This window comes from Pleurodeles waltl, chromosome 11 (assembly GCF_031143425.1).
Source record: "Pleurodeles waltl isolate 20211129_DDA chromosome 11, aPleWal1.hap1.20221129, whole genome shotgun sequence".
Lineage (NCBI taxonomy): Eukaryota > Metazoa > Chordata > Amphibia > Caudata > Salamandridae > Pleurodeles > Pleurodeles waltl.
Window position 1 is genome coordinate 431,035,439 of NC_090450.1, and position 19,323 is coordinate 431,054,761.

A 19,323-nucleotide genomic window follows, 5' to 3' on the forward strand; every position below is an offset into this window, starting at 1 on the left:
TCAAAGGATCCGGTTTAAGAGAAAAGCAAAGAAGAGCCTCTGGTGTACATGAGGAGCTGGCCCCCTTACTGAGGTCAACAGAAATTGAAACAAAGTCACCCCCTCATATGACCAAGAGGGAGCGGAAGCGTGCAAGAAGGGGCAGGAAGAAAGCCTGCCACAGCTATGCAGGTACAACAAAAGCAATCACAACTGCAGCACAGGAAGCCAAGGAGCCTAAGATAGAGTCCAAGTTGGAAGGCAGTCCTAGGCTAATTGACCTGGCACTGGTGAACATCACGCCTAAACTGGAATTTACATCACCAGCAGGGCCCCAACCATCCGATGCGGAGTCCAAGCCCATGGATGACAACATGCCCTTAGCAAAACTAAAGGACTCGGTACGGTGGAAAGCGGGACCTGGGCCAGCCAGTGCTAGCCATGTTACGGGTTGTCAGCTAGAAAGCCTCAAGAAAGAAGAAATCCAACTAATATTCTTGACAGTTCAGGTCCCTCAAGTAATAAGTTTGCAGTTGCCCGTAAACGTGCCCTCAGAGGCAAGTAGAGGTACTAATGGTGGGCAAGTAGGAACAGTAACTCGGAGCCCAGTGGTAAAAAGGGACCTCCCTGAAAGTTGTTATTGAATGGAGTGTACACTGATCAGGTATGCTGGTTACTATGGCTACCCAAATTCAAGTCTAGGGGACCACGGGATGTACTTAAGCACACACGGGTCTTAAAACTTATAAAGGCATTACCTGGCCTAGATCATGTAGTATCTGAAGACATCCTGGCTACAATGTTTCTTACAGCAAGAGGGAGAAAGTATTTGGATCCAACCCTTGTCACGTTTGTGGCTTCAGTTCTTCCTGCCCAAGTCCCAGAATGGAAAAAGCTTGTGAAGGCCTGGGGCATAAAGGTAACAAACTATCAAGGAGACAGATGTCCTTATCTTATTAGAGCAGCATGGTCCTTATAAGAAGACCTACCCTGATATGTCGTAAGAGGGGCAAATGGGAGACACCGCTCCCGGGGCAGCCCAAAAGGAGTCGCAGGTCAGCCCAACATGACAATCAAAATTTTGAGAGAAGTGGAGTGCTGGAAAATCATAAAGTGCGACCCCAAGACAACTGGAGCTGGCTGCCCACAGTGTTATCACAGGCACAACCCCAGAAAAACTAAATAGTACAGCAGTTGACGGCCACTGTCAGGGGGTTTGAACATTTTCTCTTGAAATATATGGGACATACAAGCAAAAATTGAAGACCCTGTTGTCACCCTAGTTTTAGGAACATTCAATATAATAATGATTCAAGAGCCTTGGGCTGAGGCCAGTATTCATTTAATTTAACAAGCTGGCAGAGAAAGGCAGCCTCTTCGGAAGGCGATATACATCAATACCAACTTGTCCGATCAGATCTCGGAACTCCATATGGATGAGCCTTGCCTCCTGGCTGAGTGCATGGATGGCTGGGCCAAGAATATATATGACCCCCTTGTGCTTATAAATGTGTACATCAGTTAGAAGAGCAAGGCCATAACTGCTGACAAACTAGCCACACACCTGCTTTGTTTAAAAAATAAAAGTTGTCTAGCATACTGGCTAGTCTCAACGTATTTCATTTTCAAAATGAGGAGCATGTAGAAGTAGCTTGGTTTGTTCCACCTCAAAGCATGCCACATTACATTAGGATACAGGGTCAAGAGTGATTTGCATATGGCTGGGTCCGAACTGGAATGGCATGGCAAGCAAAAAAACTGATGGATTAAACCCAGATCTGTGACTGGGGGTGAATGTTTGATTTGCTCTGCATTCCGTCCATCTTCTGTTGTTTTTACATTACATTAGGAATGTCAAAACAGGAGAGAAGTTAATAAGGGTGTGTGAGTTAATTGGCCTTTTTTACCCTAAATGATCGGAAGCCTGCAGATATCCCCCCAGCATGGACAGGAGCCTCACGTGAATCAGTCTCGCACCTAGACTATGCGTTGGTAAACCTTTCACTATTTAAGCAAGTAAGTAGCTTTAGAGTGTCGCACCATGAGGAGAGTGACCACCACCCATAGATAATCAAGGTCCAGACGACTGTGCGCAAGCAATTAGCCTTAGCAGTAGTCCAAGAAGAGATTTGCACCGAAAACTTAAAGCACCCGAAGTGGAGCTCAAGTATGGTCAAGGCTCAAGCAAAGGAGGCAGTGGCCAGTCTGGAGTGCATGGCCTCAGAAAGCGCAAACCTGGCACCAGTACGGGAAGTATTTACAAAGGAATTAACAAATCAATACACTGCTGAGGGAGTGAACAAGGAAGCCTGCTACAATCTGTGAAATGGAGAAAATCCATTGTGGGTAGGCTGCTCAAGCAACTATGTAAATCCTCTGAGGATGAAAAGCTATTAAAAAGTCTACATGAGGAGAAGAAACTATTAAAAAGGGGCTTATTTTCCCATAAAAATCACTAAACAGGAAACATTGTGAGCTAAACTGCTGTATGCTTCCAACTCAGCTGACTCAAAATGTTTTTGGATACTCATCAATAACATTAAAAAAATCTGAGAGCTGCCCATAACGCAGATATAAGCGAAGATGTCTGGGTCGGTCATTTGAAATCTTATTTCAAGGAAAGCACCATGGATGAAAATGTGCCAGAGCAATCGGAGAGGGGAAACTGGACTAAAGAGGCGCACCCCTCCTTAGCATTCACACCTACAGAAATAATTAAGATAACTGAAAAATCACGAAACAACCGTGCCCCAGGCCCCAATGGGCTATCACAAGCACTGTTTAAATATTCGACATTGAGATGGGCAACCTTCCTGGCAGCAATGTTTAATCATATCCTGGTAACAGGAGTCATCCCAGGTAGTTGGAAGGGCTCACTAAGCCATCCTATCTACAAGGAGGTACTGTTTCTGCTTAATGGCAGTCCTAGACATTGACCTTAAGTACTTCTCTATGCACCTTTTCAAGATCTAGAGACATGGGCTGCAGATAATGGCAGACTACCATTTAATCAAACCAGTTTCACTAAGAACCAAGGCACACTATCAAATCTCTTGGGGTTGGGTCGTACCATCAATAGAGCCGAGGCCACTGGGACCCCGCTTAACATGTGTTTCATGGACTTTAAGGCAACTTTAGATTCTGGGCAAAACTGCAGCAATGGGGATAACCGCCAAACATTCTGAGTGCCATTAGGGTACTATATTCCAAAACATGGTTCAAGATTTCTCGGAGAGGGTACAAACCTGTCAAGGGAATTCAAAACATCAATTGGTCTAAAACCAGACTGTTTTAGCACCACTTCTCTTTAATTTATCCATTGCTCATCTTGCCTCAAATCTAGAAGGCCAGACAACATATGCACCCAGCCTTAGGCATCAGCAACTTTCTAACATGCTATAGGCAGATGACTTGCTGCTGCTCAGTAATCCCAGAATTGGCCTACAAAGATTACTGAACTGTCTAGGGTCATATGCAATGAGCAATGAGCAATAAATAAAAATAAAAGTGATTGTCCTAAAACTCCTTCCATCCAGCACAAATGGCACCTTAATGGAAAGATTATCGATGAAACCATCAAGTATAAATACTTTGGGGTTAAGACAGATGCAAGAGGCACATATGTGCCCCAAAGGGAGGCGATAAAGAGAAAAGCTCAGGCCCTCAATCAGTCAGCACTCACTTCAATAGAGGAGGCAGAAGGGACCAGGTTAACACCAGAAGGGTGTATTACGCTGGAAAGCAAGAAAGCCTCTATAGATGGTTGTGTTCCTGTAACTCAAAAAGGAGGCCTAGAAGAAATACAAAACCCACAACAGCAGAGCTGTTGACAGTCATGTGGCCCAAGACACTGGCAAAGGCACAGTTGAGTTGGATAGAAAAACGCCAACTTTCTAAAAAGTGGCATTTTTAACATTACAACTTAAATGCGACTTTAAAATTAAACTGGACGTTAAATTACAATTCAATGGGAGTGTAAACAGCATATCTATATCTGGTCCGCATTTGAACTTTGCACTTATTATGTGTAAAAAGGAAACCCAGTGTTATTGAGAAAGATAGGCCTTGCACCACTTAAAAACTACTTCATCCGTTTTTCACTACCAGGACAACCATAAACCATGAACCCTGACCTATGAGCCTTTAGGGCCTACCATATGAATGATTTATAAATACTAAAAAGGAAGGTGTAGGCTAGGCAAAAGGTTTATTTAGCCAGGCCTAAGCACTGTCAGTTTAAGGCCTCCAGTGGCAGGCCTCAAATATGTTTTAAATGGTCACTTCAGTCGGTGGCAGTATGAATGCTGCAGCCCACTAGTAGCATTTATTTTGCAGGCCCTGGATACCTGTAGTACTATTTGCGAGGGACTTAAACCTAAATTAAATGTACCATGGACAATTTTACAATATTTTATAGAGAGAGAACAAGCAGTTTAGCACTACTCATCAATGCCAACCAAACATGTTCAACAAAGAACAGAGGGTGAACATTAAAGTCAGGGGGAATACCACACCAAGGATGTCACGTCTAACAGTAATTCTGGTAAAGGCATTAGTAAGTGTGTTTCCAGAATGGGAAAGTGAGGGGTACATCCTATCTAATAGGGATGAGAGGCAAACAGATTTTAGGCAGTTGAAAGACTTTTCATGGGTAAAACCTGAAAACTGAAAAGATTACATTTGAAATATCAGAAAATACGAAATATCTTTGAGTTCATTGTGCAACACAGTAGTCCTCATACAATCTATAACTTTTGCAAGGCTTCTAGGGTTCTATGAATCCACAAAAGTCATAAATCATCTACAAATAAAGAAGGAAACCTAGGGAAGAAGATTTCTGACCTTTTTCAAGATGACCTACAAAATGGTGCCAAGACTTTCTTCAAACATTGGCACTATAAAAAGGAGTTCTGGCACAACACATGACTAGTGCTGATCAGAGCTGAAGTCCAAGTTTGTGCTCACTGCTTCAGGGTATCATCTGTCTTATTCAAGGAGATTATCTGTGGAGCAGTTCCAATATGAAACTGACAATTTGCAATGTTAAATTAAGTTTGATCACTCTGTGCTCCTTTTGTTGGAGCAGCATGTTTTGCTGCCACCAGAATGTAAAATGCATGTCTGGTCAACAGAACACAAAATGGCAAAAATATTACAGGAAATGCCGTACACATGGTAGAGAGGCACTTTTCCACAGAACTCCTGCTTCCTCACTGGTTCTGAGCTACTGATGTGATAGATTACTGTTACACCGATAACCTGACACACAATTATTGCGTTCTGCGGCTAAACATGACTTGGGAAAGACCCTTTTCAATACCTATTGTATTGTCACACTGACTACCTAAAAATTTGAGGCCCTGCAAAAGTTGGATCCCACGTAGTCAGATGGTGGTGTCATACATGAGATCACAGCTTACAAAACAAAATTACATGGGTACTTTTGTTCATTGTGTTTAAACCGTAACAAAATCAGAATTTATTATGGCTCTACTAATTTGTGCAGATGTATGGGATATTATATGTTCCTCATCATGATCGTACTATCTGGGTTAATGTTATGTCACTGCAATGGGATGTGAAGGACAGATATTATGGGCCACATTTATGGCCAAGTCACGCTGCACAGCAAGTCACCTTGCTGCGCTGCACAGCTTGACAGGGAAAGGGTAGGAATGCACTGTATAAAAGACAATACAACACATTCCTGTCCTTTCCCCCATGCTGGTGCGCAAAGGGCTGCCTAGCGCCAATGCAGGCACCCTTGCACCACGGTCCAAGAGCGAACCGTGGTGCATGAGTGAAGCAAATGGGATCATAAATATGCCCCTAGGTACATACACAACCATTTTAGATTCAAGTATACAATCTCATTTGTGACAAGCAGAGTCTGCAGTTTTATTTGTTAATATCTAAATGCGGCAACTTCTTTTTCAATTGGAATACTCTTTTACTAGCTTCTGGTCCATTTACCAATTCAAGTGTTGCCCCATTTGCTGTTCTGTACAACAACTGTTAATATGCGTGACATTATGAGACAAACTTATGGAATAAACCTCTAGTGTCTTGCTCAATCATGTCCAAATTTGTTACCTTGATATCAATAGCTTCTGGAAGCCCTCCGTTCTTGATCCATGGGTGGACCTCAAGAATTTCCTTCTTCTGGTCCTCTGTAAACCTTAGTTGACATTTCTTCACTGCCCTCAGTTTCTCCTTGTCTTCCTTAAGGACAGAATCCAAATTACTAGAAGAATTACAAAAAACTATTTGATAAAAATGCTATTATTCAAGGTATGTTTTAAAGAAAAGAACTATTACAATCATTAATGAGGTTTATACACAGATTACAAATGTAAAATCAAACAGTATGTTCGATAAATGCTGGTGGCTGATTTAACATTCAGATCAGCACCGGGTCCTTGGGTGTAGGCGTTGCGAGGTATTGCATTCACTTCCAATTTAACATTTTTAATATTAGTCCAGATTATTTAAAAACAGGTGGACTTCACTACTAACATAGTTTCTAAAAACTGCAATCACATTCTATTGGGAAGCATCAGCTGAAACAAAATAAAGTGTCCCATCTCATTTTTGGTCTGTCCGTGCTCTACAACATTATCCACATGTGGCCTCTTTGTCCCAGTTTGACTGTTCTGGACAGAGGAAACAGTGACCTTTTTTTAAAAGATATTTTTGTGATCATTTATTCACAAATCAGTCTGTAGCTGCAGCAGTTAGCCATGGATCTTATATAGTTTCATATCATATTCCACCTGTTAAGTGCCCCCTCCTATTTCCAACATAAATAGACTCATTTTTAGAAAGAACACACAAGTACAGAAATCAATCTGCCACATTTCAATATTATCAACAAACAGGAGGAGAAGTCTCAAAGATTTTTTAGAGAGTTCACACCACTTCCAGCATTATATACTCAAATCAAATAGGAGAGGGGACCAACTATGATCAATATAGGTTATCTCCCAATATGTCCAGGTGGCACCATCCTTGTTTCTTGAAAGGAATCAATGGCATTTGATTATGTAAACCGTGGTAAGCTGTGGCAAATATTGGTGAATCTGAAATGGGATCATTCTCTTATTCACTTGTTGATCTCACTGCACACAGGCACCAGGGCCAGGGGGAGGTTCAGGAGGAATGCCAAACTCACATATGAGTATTGGACGGAGGTGTGGCAGGTGTGCATCCTCGCTCCGCTTCTTTTTATTTTGTATAATAATGAATAAGCACAGACTTCAGTTAGTGTACTCCTGATGACCCCCTGTCTGCCCGCACTCTGACTGCCCTGTGCCTTTTATTGTGAAATTTTGTTGATTTCATGGGTAAACGTGACTTGCACACTAATTTTAATAAGTCTTTTTGATGACATGTGGATGTGATTATAAGGCACCTGTTCAACCCCAACTTTTTGCCTGCCTCCCTCCACTTTTTTACACCGTTTTTGCTCATTTTAGGACTATGTGCATATGCTCTCTCCCTCAAAACATGGTAACATTGGTTCATACCCAACTGGTATATTTGATCTACTTGTAAGTCCCTAGTAAAGTGCACTACATGTGCCCAGGGCCTTTAGATTGAAGGCTACTGGTGTGCCTGCAGCACTGTTTGTGGCTCCCGCATAAGTAGACCCTTAACCATGTCTCAGGCCTGCCATTGCAGGGCCTGTGTGTGCAGTTTCACTGCCTCTTCGACTTGGCATTTAAAAGTACTTGCCAAGCCTTAAACTCCCCTTTTTCTACATATAAGTCATCCCAAGGGTAGGCCCTATGTAACCCATAGGGCAGGGTGCTATGTAGGGAAAAGACAGGTCATGTACCTGTGTAGTTTATATATCCTGGTAGTGTAAAACTCCTAAATTCGTTTTAAACTGCTGTGAGGCCTGCTCCTTTCATAGACTAACATTAGGGCTACCCTCATACACTGTCTGAGTGGTAGATTCTGATCTGAAAGGAGTAACAATGTCATATGTAGTATGGCCAGAATGGTAATACAAAATCCTGCTGACTGGTGAAGTTGGATTTAGTATTACTATTTTAGAAATGCCACTTTTAGAGAGTGAGCATTCCTCTGTACTTGAAATCCTTCTGTGCCTTACAATTCATGTCTGGCTAGGTTAATTGACAGCTCCCTGGTGCATTTCACCCAGACAACCACAAACACAGGATGCTCAGTCACACTTGCACACATCTGCATACTGGATGTGTTCCTGGGCTGGAAGACTGGAGGAGCTTACACTTACATTTCAAAGGCTAGTGGCCTGAACTCACACAAAGGACTGCCACACCTCCTAGAGAAGATCCCAAAGAGTACATTGCTCATGATGCATCTGTTTTGGTTTTATATGGGCCAGTAGATTCCTTAGACTAGTGTTCCTTATAAAAGAAAAAAGAGGATTTTTAAAAGTGTATATTACCACTGTTCAAAATGTGCCAGTGTTTAGTAATGTTTTTTAACTGCATTAGAAACATTACCATATGTACTCAAGCATCTAGGGTTGATTTTTCTTTGTCATCTACTCCCTATAATTGTGACATGCTCTTTTATGAGCTTTTCCAATGACCTTCCTATGGAAAAAAATTTCAAGGAACAAGGGTCCCTAGATGCAACCAATATTAACTCATACTGGGGAAGAATGATGCCCAGAACAATAGTACAATAGGCTGTTAAAATCAGTATTTTATTGACAATGTTAAAAGAATCTGTGGGGGTAAGGATATTCACAGGGCCAACAAAAACAAAACAATAACTTCAAAACAAGACTCAGGCATATTCATTTGACAAAAATCATGAAATTATATAGTCACTTTTTTTTTTATAAAACAAGACACATCTGCACCCAAAATGTATTACTCAATTGAATAGGGTCAGTGAATTAAAGTCAGCACGTTTTGATCCCTGTATAATTATAGGATCACAACAAGAAAGACTTTTACGGCATATGTCTGTAACAGTTCGGATATCCCCCGCAAATAAAGTCAAAGGACTTTATTTGCGGGGGACATATGCCGTAACAGTCTTTCTAATTTTCTTTTCACTAACTAGGTGATGTATTCTTATGTTCTGAAATGTTGTACCTCTCATGTCTTATCACAAATGGGTTATAATTTACTGACTTGATCTTCCCCTTTTTTGATTAATGTTTTTCCTGTTTCTCTGTTTACACACTAAAAGGTCTTTCCTGCACCAAAGGGCAAAATGGTCATTATAACCCCACTATTTTGAGAGATTTTTCTGTCAGTATTATCAAAGGTTTGGTTATTTCTTTTATAGATCTTGATTGGTCGGGCATAGCAAATATGTCCAACGGTACTCTCATCTGCTCACCGCTATTTTGATGTAAACCCGATTGTTAATTTTGAGTACTGATAATGGCCTGTCTGATGCACTGACTTCCATAGGTTACCTCTCTCATACTTGGCATGATTATCTTAGTGTCAAGAAAAGTGTTATAAATCGTGTCCGGGATAATGCCACTACAGTGCATTTTTTTTGTAAAATAAGCTGGTCAGTCCATCCTGGCCAGATCCTTTATAGCAAAACATGTTCCTAGCAACCTTTGCCACTTTCTTTATGGGGATAATCTACTCCAGGTCTCCTTTGCTTGCTCATCTATTGATGGAAGTTCCAAATACTCTAAAAAAGAAGCCACTTCTTTATCGTTGGGTCGCTGACAGAGGGGATCAAATACATCAAACACACTTTGTTTTTCTTAGTTCAGTCACTAGTATGGTCACTTGGGATCCTAGACCTTGAAGTGTTGTTTCAATTGTAGTAATGCCCTTGGGGGGCGTATCTACGTGATATCTTAGAATAGATTCAGAACCCCTGACCTCCACCTGCAACATCGAAATCCTGCATGAGCCTGAAAAACCTGCATTAGTCAGGTGGCAATGGGGAGACGCCCGACCCCCCCCCTAGCAGAAGGGAAATCGAAGGAGCCCCCTAAATCTCCTGATTCAGGCACTGATTAAAGGCCGGAGTGTGTGAACCGTGGACAGGCCGGACAGTAGCGGTGAGGTGGCGAGCAGGCTGAGGAAGCAGCCTGCCCCAGGACGAATTGGAGGGTACCTGGTTTTTACAGCCACATAGCCTGGAGAAATCAGCGGTGCAGAAGCCGTAGTGAGTGACTGAGGTAAGATGCTGAAACTTGTGTCTGCAGGCCGGGGCCAGTCGGGGCGGGTCAGGCCGGAAGACATGAGCAGATGCACAGGTCCCCGACCCATGGAATTACAAAAACAAAAAAGGCCCGACCGGCCAGCTCAGCCTGGCAGACGTCTCCACCCTCTTGGGGGGGGGGAGGGAGGAGCTCACAACTGGGATCAGCATTGGCAAGGGGAACTGCAGGTGCCGCTTGGGGGTGCTAAAGCCCAAAGTGGAGTGAGGCCTAAGAAGGAATAGGAAGGGCTGCCCTCTCTCCCCAGCCCCTCCCCCACTTGGAAATAAAAAAAGACTCCGGAGTAGGGGCAAACAAAAAACTAAACTAAAAAAGATACGAGCACAAAAGGAAAGAAGGGGTGAAACACACAATACAATAAACTAAAAAAAACAAAAAAATCTCCCCAGGTGTCGGGCCTGGATCCAGAAGATTTTTCATGAGTATCTCTGCACGCCAGTAGGTGATGTTGGTCGGCTCTGTGCTATGTTGTCTGTGCCAGAAGTGATGTCCGCTTAACCTATATAGACACCACCTTGGCACTGACATGTTAATTTTCACAACTTTCCACACCAGAAGCACGGAGCCATGAAGAAAACTGACACTGGGGTGTAAATACTAGGGCCCTGAAAGGTTTCATTCCTGACTCTAGAAATCGGTCCACAGAGCAGGGACAATGGGTGGGTCAGTAAGGAACCTGTGGCTAGATATTGTCTCTACAAGAAAAGGTGTTACCAAAGGTAAGTAACTTGTTCATCTGATAGAGACTTCTAGCTGCAGATTCCTTACCTTTGAAGAGATACCCAAGCAATACCATCCCCAGTGGTGGGTCTGCGGACAAATTTGAACTAGGAAGTCCTGCAGGACCAAACGGGTGAAATGCCCATCCCTATGGACCTGACTGTCCAGGCAGTAGTGCTTGATAAATGTGGGCAGGGAACCCCATGTTTCTGCCTGGCAGATGTCCAGACCTGGGGCTCCAGTTGCTAGCACAGTGGTCGCTGCTGTAGCTCTGGTAGAATGAGCTCGTAAGCCTTCAGGAGGCTGATTTTTCACCATTGCGTAGTAGATCTTGATGCAGAGAATGACCCATCGGCAGATGGTGTGTTTCTTCACCGCCCGACCCTTCTTCGCTTCAACATACCCCACGAACAGTTGGTCATCCACCCGGAACTCTTTTGTTCAATCAAGATAGAACAACAACATTCTTTTTGGGTCCAGACGGTGAAGTCTCTCATCTTCCTTAGAGGGATGTGGTGGAGCATTAAAAAGGTTGGGAAGGTGACAGATTGGCCCAAATGAAATGGTGTTTCCACTTTCAGCAGGAAAGAGCCCTAGTGCAAAGCACCAGTTTGTCCAGATAAACTGAGAAGAACAGAGGCTTGAAAGATAAAGCCTGCAGCACGCTTACCCTCTGGGCAGATGTAATGCTACAAGGAAGGCTGTTTTAATCGTGAGCAGCTGGAAGGGGCATTTGTGGAGAGGATCAAAAGGAGCACACATCAAGAATGTCAGGAACAAATTAAGGTCCCACTGAGGCATAATAAAAGAAGAAGGGGGAAACATATGTACAAGGCCAATGAGAAATCTATTTAAAATAAAGCACTTAAACAAAGAGGGTTGGTCAGGCAGCCGCAAAAAGGCAGACAGAGCAGAAAGAAAACCCTTCAGAGTGCACAAAGCAGAGCCTGCCACCATCAGACGTATACCGTTTTAGTGAAGGGATGCCTGATTGCCAGAAAAAGCACTGCAGACTTCGGGAGGAAGGTCAGAAGCTGTCAACTACCACTGCTCAATCTCCACGCAAGAAGGCGGAGAGATGACAGGTTCAGCTGGGGGACTGTTGGCAATGGCCCTTTCTCCAGGGTTATTCCCAAACTTTTTGCCTTACTCCTCCTATTTTTCTGACCCTCTTTTTGTTGACTTTAGGACTCTGATGACTTTACCACTGCTAACCAGTGGTAAAGTGCATGCGCTCTCTCCCCTAAAACATGGTAGGTTTGGCTTACACCTGTTTGGCATAGTTAATTTACCTGTAAGTCCGTTGCAAAGTGGTAAAACCATATACCCAGGGCCTGTAAATGAAATGCTACTAATGGGCCTGTAGTGCATATTGCGCCCCCCACAGAAGCAGCCTTTCAAACCTGTTTCTGGCCTGCCACTGCAGGGCCTGCGTGCACAGTTTACTGCCACATTGACTTGGCATTTCAAACTACTTGCCAAGGCCTAAACTCCAGTTTTACTACACCTAGGTCACCCCAAATGTAGGCCCTGGGTAGCCCTGTGGGCAGGGTGCTGTGTATCTAAAAGGTAGGACATGTACATGTCCTTGTAGTGATGTCCTTGTGGTGACAAACAGCCTATTTTGCTTCTTACTACTGTAATGGATTCTCCTCTCATAGGTTAGCATTGGGAATTCCCTTATATATTTTTAAGTGGTTACTTCTGATATAAAAAGAGTAGTGTTAGCATGTTTGGTATGTTCTGAATGGTAGTGGAAAGACCTGCTTACTAGTGTAGTTGGGATTTACATTACTATTTTAGAAATGGCACTTTTAGAATATGGACATTTCCTTGTGCTTATAACTCTAGTGTTTTACGGCCTGAATCCAATCCACATCTAGGGCAGCATGACAGTTGCACTGTGTGCATACTTTCCAGACAGCCACAACACAGGAGCGGCTGGGTGTGACAGGAGAGGCATCTGCATCCATATGCATACTGATAGTCTTCCAGGGCTGGGAGAGGTTGTTCACATCTTACATGTCAATATGTTGTGTCTTGCTCTCACATAAAGGACTGGTGTACCCCTTACTGATGTTCAGAGCCAGGGCTGGGTTGAAAGGGTGCCTTTGAAGTCACCCGTGAACAAAGACATTTTGGAGCATAAGTACAGGGGCTCTCAGCCCATGTTTCTAGAGCACTGGGACTGAACCTCTGTCAGAAAGGCTGCTGCACCGCTTAAAGGACTCATCTGGACTGCTTTCCTATTTGTTGCCTTGCTGCCTGATTGCTGTGCTGCTTGAAGGACTCAATTGGACTGCTTTTCTACTTGTTGCCTGCTCCTTGACACTGGTTCCACAAATGACATATTGTAAGAGGGCTGCTGTATCACCAGGAGGAACTGCCATTGTGCAAGCTGTCCTATGTGCTGGCCTGCTGTCTGCTATTTTAATTTGTGCCTCAAGTCCTCCCCATAACTAGCTGTAGGAAAGTACCATCTTGCCTGGCATGTTACCCCCATTTTTCACTGTATATATGTTGTTTTAGTTGTATGTGTCACTGGGACCCTGCCAGCCAGGGCCCCAGTGCTCATAAGTGTGCCTGAAAGTGTTACCTGTGTTATGACTAACTGTCTCACTGAGGCTCTGCTATCCAGAACCTCAGTGGTTATGCTCTCTCATTTCTTTCCAAATTGTCACTAACTGGCTAGTGACCAATTTCACCAATTCACATTGGCATACTGGAACACCCTTATAATTCCCTAGTATATGGTACTGAGGTACCCAGGGTATTGGGGTTCCAGGAGATCCCAATGGGCTGCAGCATTTCTTTTGCCACCCATAGGGAGCTCTGACAATTCTTACACAGGCCTGCCACTGCAGCCTGAGTGAAATAACTTCCACTTTATTTCACAGCCATTTACCACTGCACTTAAGTAACTTATAAGCCACCTATATGTCTATCCTTTACCTGGTAAAGGTTAGGTGCAAAGTTACTTAGTGTGAGGGCACCCTGGCACTAGCCAAGGTGCCCCCACATTGTTCAGGGCAAATTCCCCGGACTTTGTGAGTGCGGGGACACCATTACACGCGTGCACTACACATAGGTCACTACCTATGTGTAGCTTCACAATGGTAACTCCGAATATGGCCATGTTACATGTCTATGATCATGGAATTGCCCCCTCTATGCCATCCTGGCATAGTTGGCACAATCCCATGATCCCAGTGGCCTGTAGCACAGACCCTGGTACTGCCAAACTGCCTTTTCAGGGGTTTCACTGCAGCTGCTGCTGCTGCCAACCCCTCAGACAGGTTTCTGCCCTCCTGGGGTCCAGCCAGGCCTGGCCCAGGATGGCAGAACAAAGGACTTCCTCAGAGAGAGGGTGTTACACCCTCTCCCTTTGGAAAATGGTGTGAAGGCAGGGGAGGAGTAGCCTCCCCCAGCCTCTGGAAATGCTTTCATGGGCACAGATGGTGCCCATTTCTGCATAAGCCAGTCTACACCGGTTCAGGGACCCCTCAGCCCTGCTCTGGCGCGAAACTGGACAAAGGAAAGGGGAGTGACTACTCCCCTGCACCTCCCCTGGGAGGTGCCCAGAGCTCCTCCAGTGTGCGCCAGACCTCTGCCATCTTGGAAACAAAGGTGCTGCTGGCACACTGGACTGCTCTGAGTGGCCAGGGCCAGCAGGTGACGTCGGAGACTCCTTCTGATAGGCTCCTTCAGGTGTTGCTAGCCTATCCTCTCTCCTGGGTAGCCAGACCCTCTTTTTGGGCTGTTTAGGGTCTCTGCTTTGGGGAGTTCCTCAGATAACAAATGCAAGAGCTCATCAGAGTTCCTCTGCATCTCTCTCTTCACCTTCTGTCAAGGAATCATCTGCTGACCGCGCTGGAAGCCTGCAAAACTGCAACAAAGTAGCAAAGACGACTACTGCAACTCTGTAACGCTGATCCTGCCGCCTTCTCGACTGTTTTCCTGGTGGTGCATGCTGTGGGGGTAGTCTGCCTCCTCTCTGCACTAGAAGCTCCGAAGAAATCTCCCGTGGGTCGACGGAATCTTCCCCCTGCAACCGCACGCACCAAAGAACTGCATTACCGGTACTCTGGGTCTCCTCTCAGCACAACGAGCAAGGTCCCTTGAATCCAGCAACTGTGTCCAAGTGACTCCCACAGTCCAGTGACTCTTCAGTCCAAGTTTGGTGGAGGTAAGTCCTTGCCTCCCCACGCCAGACTGCATTGCTGGGAACCGCGTCTTTTGCAGCTACTCCGGCCTTTGTGCACTTCCGGCGGAAATCCTTTGTGCACAGCCAAGTCTGGGTCCACGGCACTCTAACCTGCATTGCACGACTTTCTAAGTGGCCCTCCGGTGACGTGGGACTCCTTTGTGCAACTTCGGGTGAGCACCGTTTCACTCCTCTTCGTAGTGCCTGTTCCGGCACTTCTGCGGGTGCTGCCTGCTTCTGAGAGGGCTCCTTGTCTTGCTCGACGCCCCCTCTGTCCCCAGACGCAGTTGGCGACATCCTGGTCCCTCCTGGGCCACAGCAGCATCCAAAAACCCTAACCGGACGATTTGCAGCTAGCAAGGCTTGTTGGCGGGCTTTCGGCGGGAAAACACATCTGCACGACTCTTCACGGCGTGGGGAATCCATCCTCCAAAGGGGAAGTCTCTAGCCCTTGTCATTCCTGCAGAATCCTCAGCTTCTACTGTCCAGTAGCAGCTTCTTTGCACCCACAGCTGGCATTTCCTGGGCATCTGCCCATCTCCGACTTGCCTGTGACTTTTGGACTTGGTCCCCTTGTTCCACAGGTACCTTCGACTGGAAATCCATTGTTGTTGCATTGCTGGTTTGTGTCTTTCCTGCAGAATTCCCCTATCACGACTTCTATGTCCTTTGGGGAACTTTAGTGCACTTTGCACTCACTTTTCAGGGTCTTGGGGTGGGCTATTTTTCTAACCCTTACTATTTTCTAATAGTCCCAGCGACCCTCTACAAGGTCACATAGGTTTGGGGTCCATTCGTGGTTCGCATTCCACTTTTGGAGTATATGGTTTGTGTTGCCCCTATCCCTATGTGTCCCCATTGCATCCTATTGTAACTATACATTGTTTGCACTGTTTTCTAAGACTATACTGCATATTTTTGGTATTGTGTACATATATCTTGTGTATATTTGCTATCCTCATACTGAGGGTACACTCTGAGATACTTTGGCATATTGTCATAAAAATAAAGTACCTTTATTTTTAGTATATCTGTGTATTGTGTTTTCTTATGATATTGCGCAAGTGAAACTAGTGGTACTGTAGGAGCTTCACTCGTCTCCTAGTTCAGCCTAAGCTGCTCTGCTAAGCTACCATTATCTATCAGCCTAAGCTGCTAGACACCCTATACACTAATAAGGGATACCTGGGCCTGGTGCAAGGTGTAAGTACCCCTTGGTACTCACTACAAGCCAGTCCAGCCTCCTACACTAGCACACTGAGAGTGCTTTATTTTTTATCTCCATTCCTTCTATGGCTACAAATCAGCCGAGGTGAGTGCTTCTTGTCACCCTCAGCGCTTTATGAGCTGGTAGTGTGGGCATAGGTAGGAGCTGTGCTGGAGTGCTCCTTCTTCGCTGCTTCTTTTCTCTGCGTGAGTGGAGAGCCCCAACAGAACTTACCGACTGCCTTCTATACATTTTGCTGCGTTCAGGCAGATGTGTGTCAGAGTGTCAGGCAGGCCGACAGCGTCAGCACTGCCGCCCACCAGGGAACGGGACCCAACTTGGTACGGCCATGTCAGTGGTGGTATCGCCACAGCTGCACCACATGGTTGCGGGTAGCTCCTTCTCCTTCAACCCATTACACGTGACACCAAGGGAGGTCTCCCTGCTCCCTCGGCAGTGCGCCTTTCCCCACCACCTCCTTACCTTATCTAGACTGGGTCCCGGGGCCTTGCTTGCTGGGATAATGGATCACCTTAGCAACCCCACCAAGGGAGGTAAGGGGTTGCCCCTACGAGGAACTACAAAAAGTACCAGATAGCACATATTAGGTGCTCAGACCGCCTGGGGCCCACTTTCTTTCCTGAATTTCTTCCTTATTGGAAGGCTTGCACAAACATACCATAATTCAACTAGCCCCCCACTCGAGGTGGGTACTGGTAGTGTGATGGTTATCATTCTTATCTTACATGGCCCAAGTTAACGAGAACTACTTCTGTATTTATGTATGCTGCACCATAACCTGCAAAGTCATTTTTACTGATGTAGGACATTTGGTGCCTTACTAATAAGTAGTAGCTGAGTAACAACGTTTAATGAAAATCTTACCGAATGTACAGTTATTATCCTTCATACAAAATGTACAACGCATTTATGAGTCATATCTAACATCCAACACCTCAGATGAAAGGGAATGTCCGAGAGGGACACAGGTAGCTTTGGCATGTTTATAGTGAACCATAGCGAATGCAGGGGGTCCGCTTAGTCTGGAGGTGGGAGACGACAGCCTAGGGCGAGCCCACCTACAACAGCCAGTCGTTGTGTTAGGGGAAGACTGAAATCCCTGACCTGCTCAGATGAACTGCAACCACTGCCATCACTTTGATGAACATCCGAAGGGTGCTGGTAAGGCCAAAGGGGAGCATGGTGAACTGAAAGTGCTTGTGGCCTACCATAAACCGCAAGTAATGTCTGTGGGCAGGAAGGACGGGAATATAGAAATAGGCGCCCTGCAAGTGCAAAGCTACCATCCAGTCTCCTGCATCTAGGGCAGATAGAACCTGAGCCAGAGTGAATGTTTTGAACTTCTCCTTCTTAAGGAAGAATTTGAGGGACCGAAGGTCTAATATAGGGTGGAGGCCCTTGTCCTTTTTGGGCACCAAAAAGTAGCAGGAATAACAACCACGACCTACTTCTGATACAGGGACCCTCTCTATGGCTTCCTTGGCTAAGAGAGACATAACACCCTCACGGAGATGTGCCAGGTGATCCTCCATCATCTGATTACAGGATGGTGGCATGGATGGAGGGGCAGTCTGGAAGGGGAGGGAGTAGTCCCTTCGGACTATTTGCAAAGCCCACCTGTTGTGATGGATTCCCAGTGGGACAGGTAATAGCAGATCCTGTTCCCAACTGGGCAAGGATGGAATGATGGACTCGGAAGGTTTGGAGGCTGCAGCAGGGCAGTGGTAGACTGGACGGACATGATCCATGAGCATGTGAGATCCTGCATCCGCAGCCATGCAGAGGCTGTGCAGCATGCGCAGCATGGTGGCTGGAGGGAAATAGACGTGGTTGGGTGCCCCTTCCGTAGCCACGAAAAGGCTGAAAGTGAACTGTGGGGGGCGAAGAGCAGCTGTGAGGCCAAAGGACCGAGCCGTAGCTCGGGACTCTTTAAAGCGCTTGAACGCTGAGTCCACTTGGTCTCCGAAGAGATGGGTGCCATCAAAGTGCATGACTATGAGTGATTGTTAGACATCCCCTGAAAAGTCAGATGCCCTCAACAAGGCATGGTGCCGTAAGGCCACCGTCAACGCGAACCAATCTGCCCAGTGGGTCCGTCTTGCCCAGCCCATAACATATAGTGAACTTGGCTGCATCCCTCCCATCAGCAGTAGCTTAGGAGAGAACGGCCCGGACCTCCTCCAGGAACTGCGGCAGCACCTTCACAACCGTATCCGATAGGTTATGGGAATAGCGGCCCAAAATGCATTCTGTGTTCACAGACTGCAATGCCAAAACATTTTCTTCCCAAGTTTATCCATTCCCTTTGATTCCCTATCCAGGGGTGCAGCTGGGAATGCGCCTGTTGAAGAAGAAGCCTGGAAGACACGGCTCTCAGGCGCAGGTGTTGGGTCAGGAAATTAGGGTCGTTTGGCGCAGGCCACTGGTGGCGGGCAATCGTCCTGTTCAAAGGAGCCCCTGTGCTAGGTCTGGACCAGCTGACCAGCTACCTAGAAGGACAACAGTGAGGGCTTCATTAAAAGGTAAAAGGGGTTCTGAGGTGGGATCCCCAAGCTGATGCACCTCAGTCAGAAGGTTAGTCCTGACTGCCACAGAAGGTAGCTCAAGGCCGAGGACTTCGGGTGCCCTTCTCACCACCATAGAATGCAACACTCCCTCCTTCATAGCCACAGTAGGGAGAGAAAGCATGCCAGTGTCAGGAGAGTTATACAGACCACTACCTTCACCCAATTCCTGTGCTTGAAACCGGTCTTTCATGACATCCTCGATGCACCAAAAAAGTATTTTAAAAAACTACACAAAACAGTCGAAGTCAGTCAAAAAATGACTGACGGTAGCTCTCTCCGGATCTGCACGTAGGTCGGCTCGGAAAGAAAAGAACTGATGTCAGCGCACTGGGGTGGTGTCTATATAGGACGGCGATGTCATCATGGCGAACACAATGCCAACGAAGCACAAGGAGTCTACCGACATCACCTGATGGCACGCATGGGTACT

At 45.7% G+C, this 19,323-nt stretch overlaps 1 protein-coding gene across 2 annotated transcripts in view; it reads right to left on the bottom strand.

Annotated features, from left to right (window-relative positions):
- Window positions 1–19,323, bottom strand: part of PER2 (period circadian regulator 2) — a 441,952-nt gene that overhangs the window by 16,158 nt on the left and 406,471 nt on the right. For both annotated transcript variants that reach the window (XR_011199417.1, XM_069213793.1), the window contains one exon: window positions 6,073–6,223. Coding sequence is in view for 1 of the 2 variants with exons in the window: in XM_069213793.1 (XP_069069894.1) it covers window positions 6,073–6,223 (151 nt within the window). In the remaining variant the exon portion in view is untranslated. The remainder of the gene's footprint in view (window positions 1–6,072; window positions 6,224–19,323) is intronic.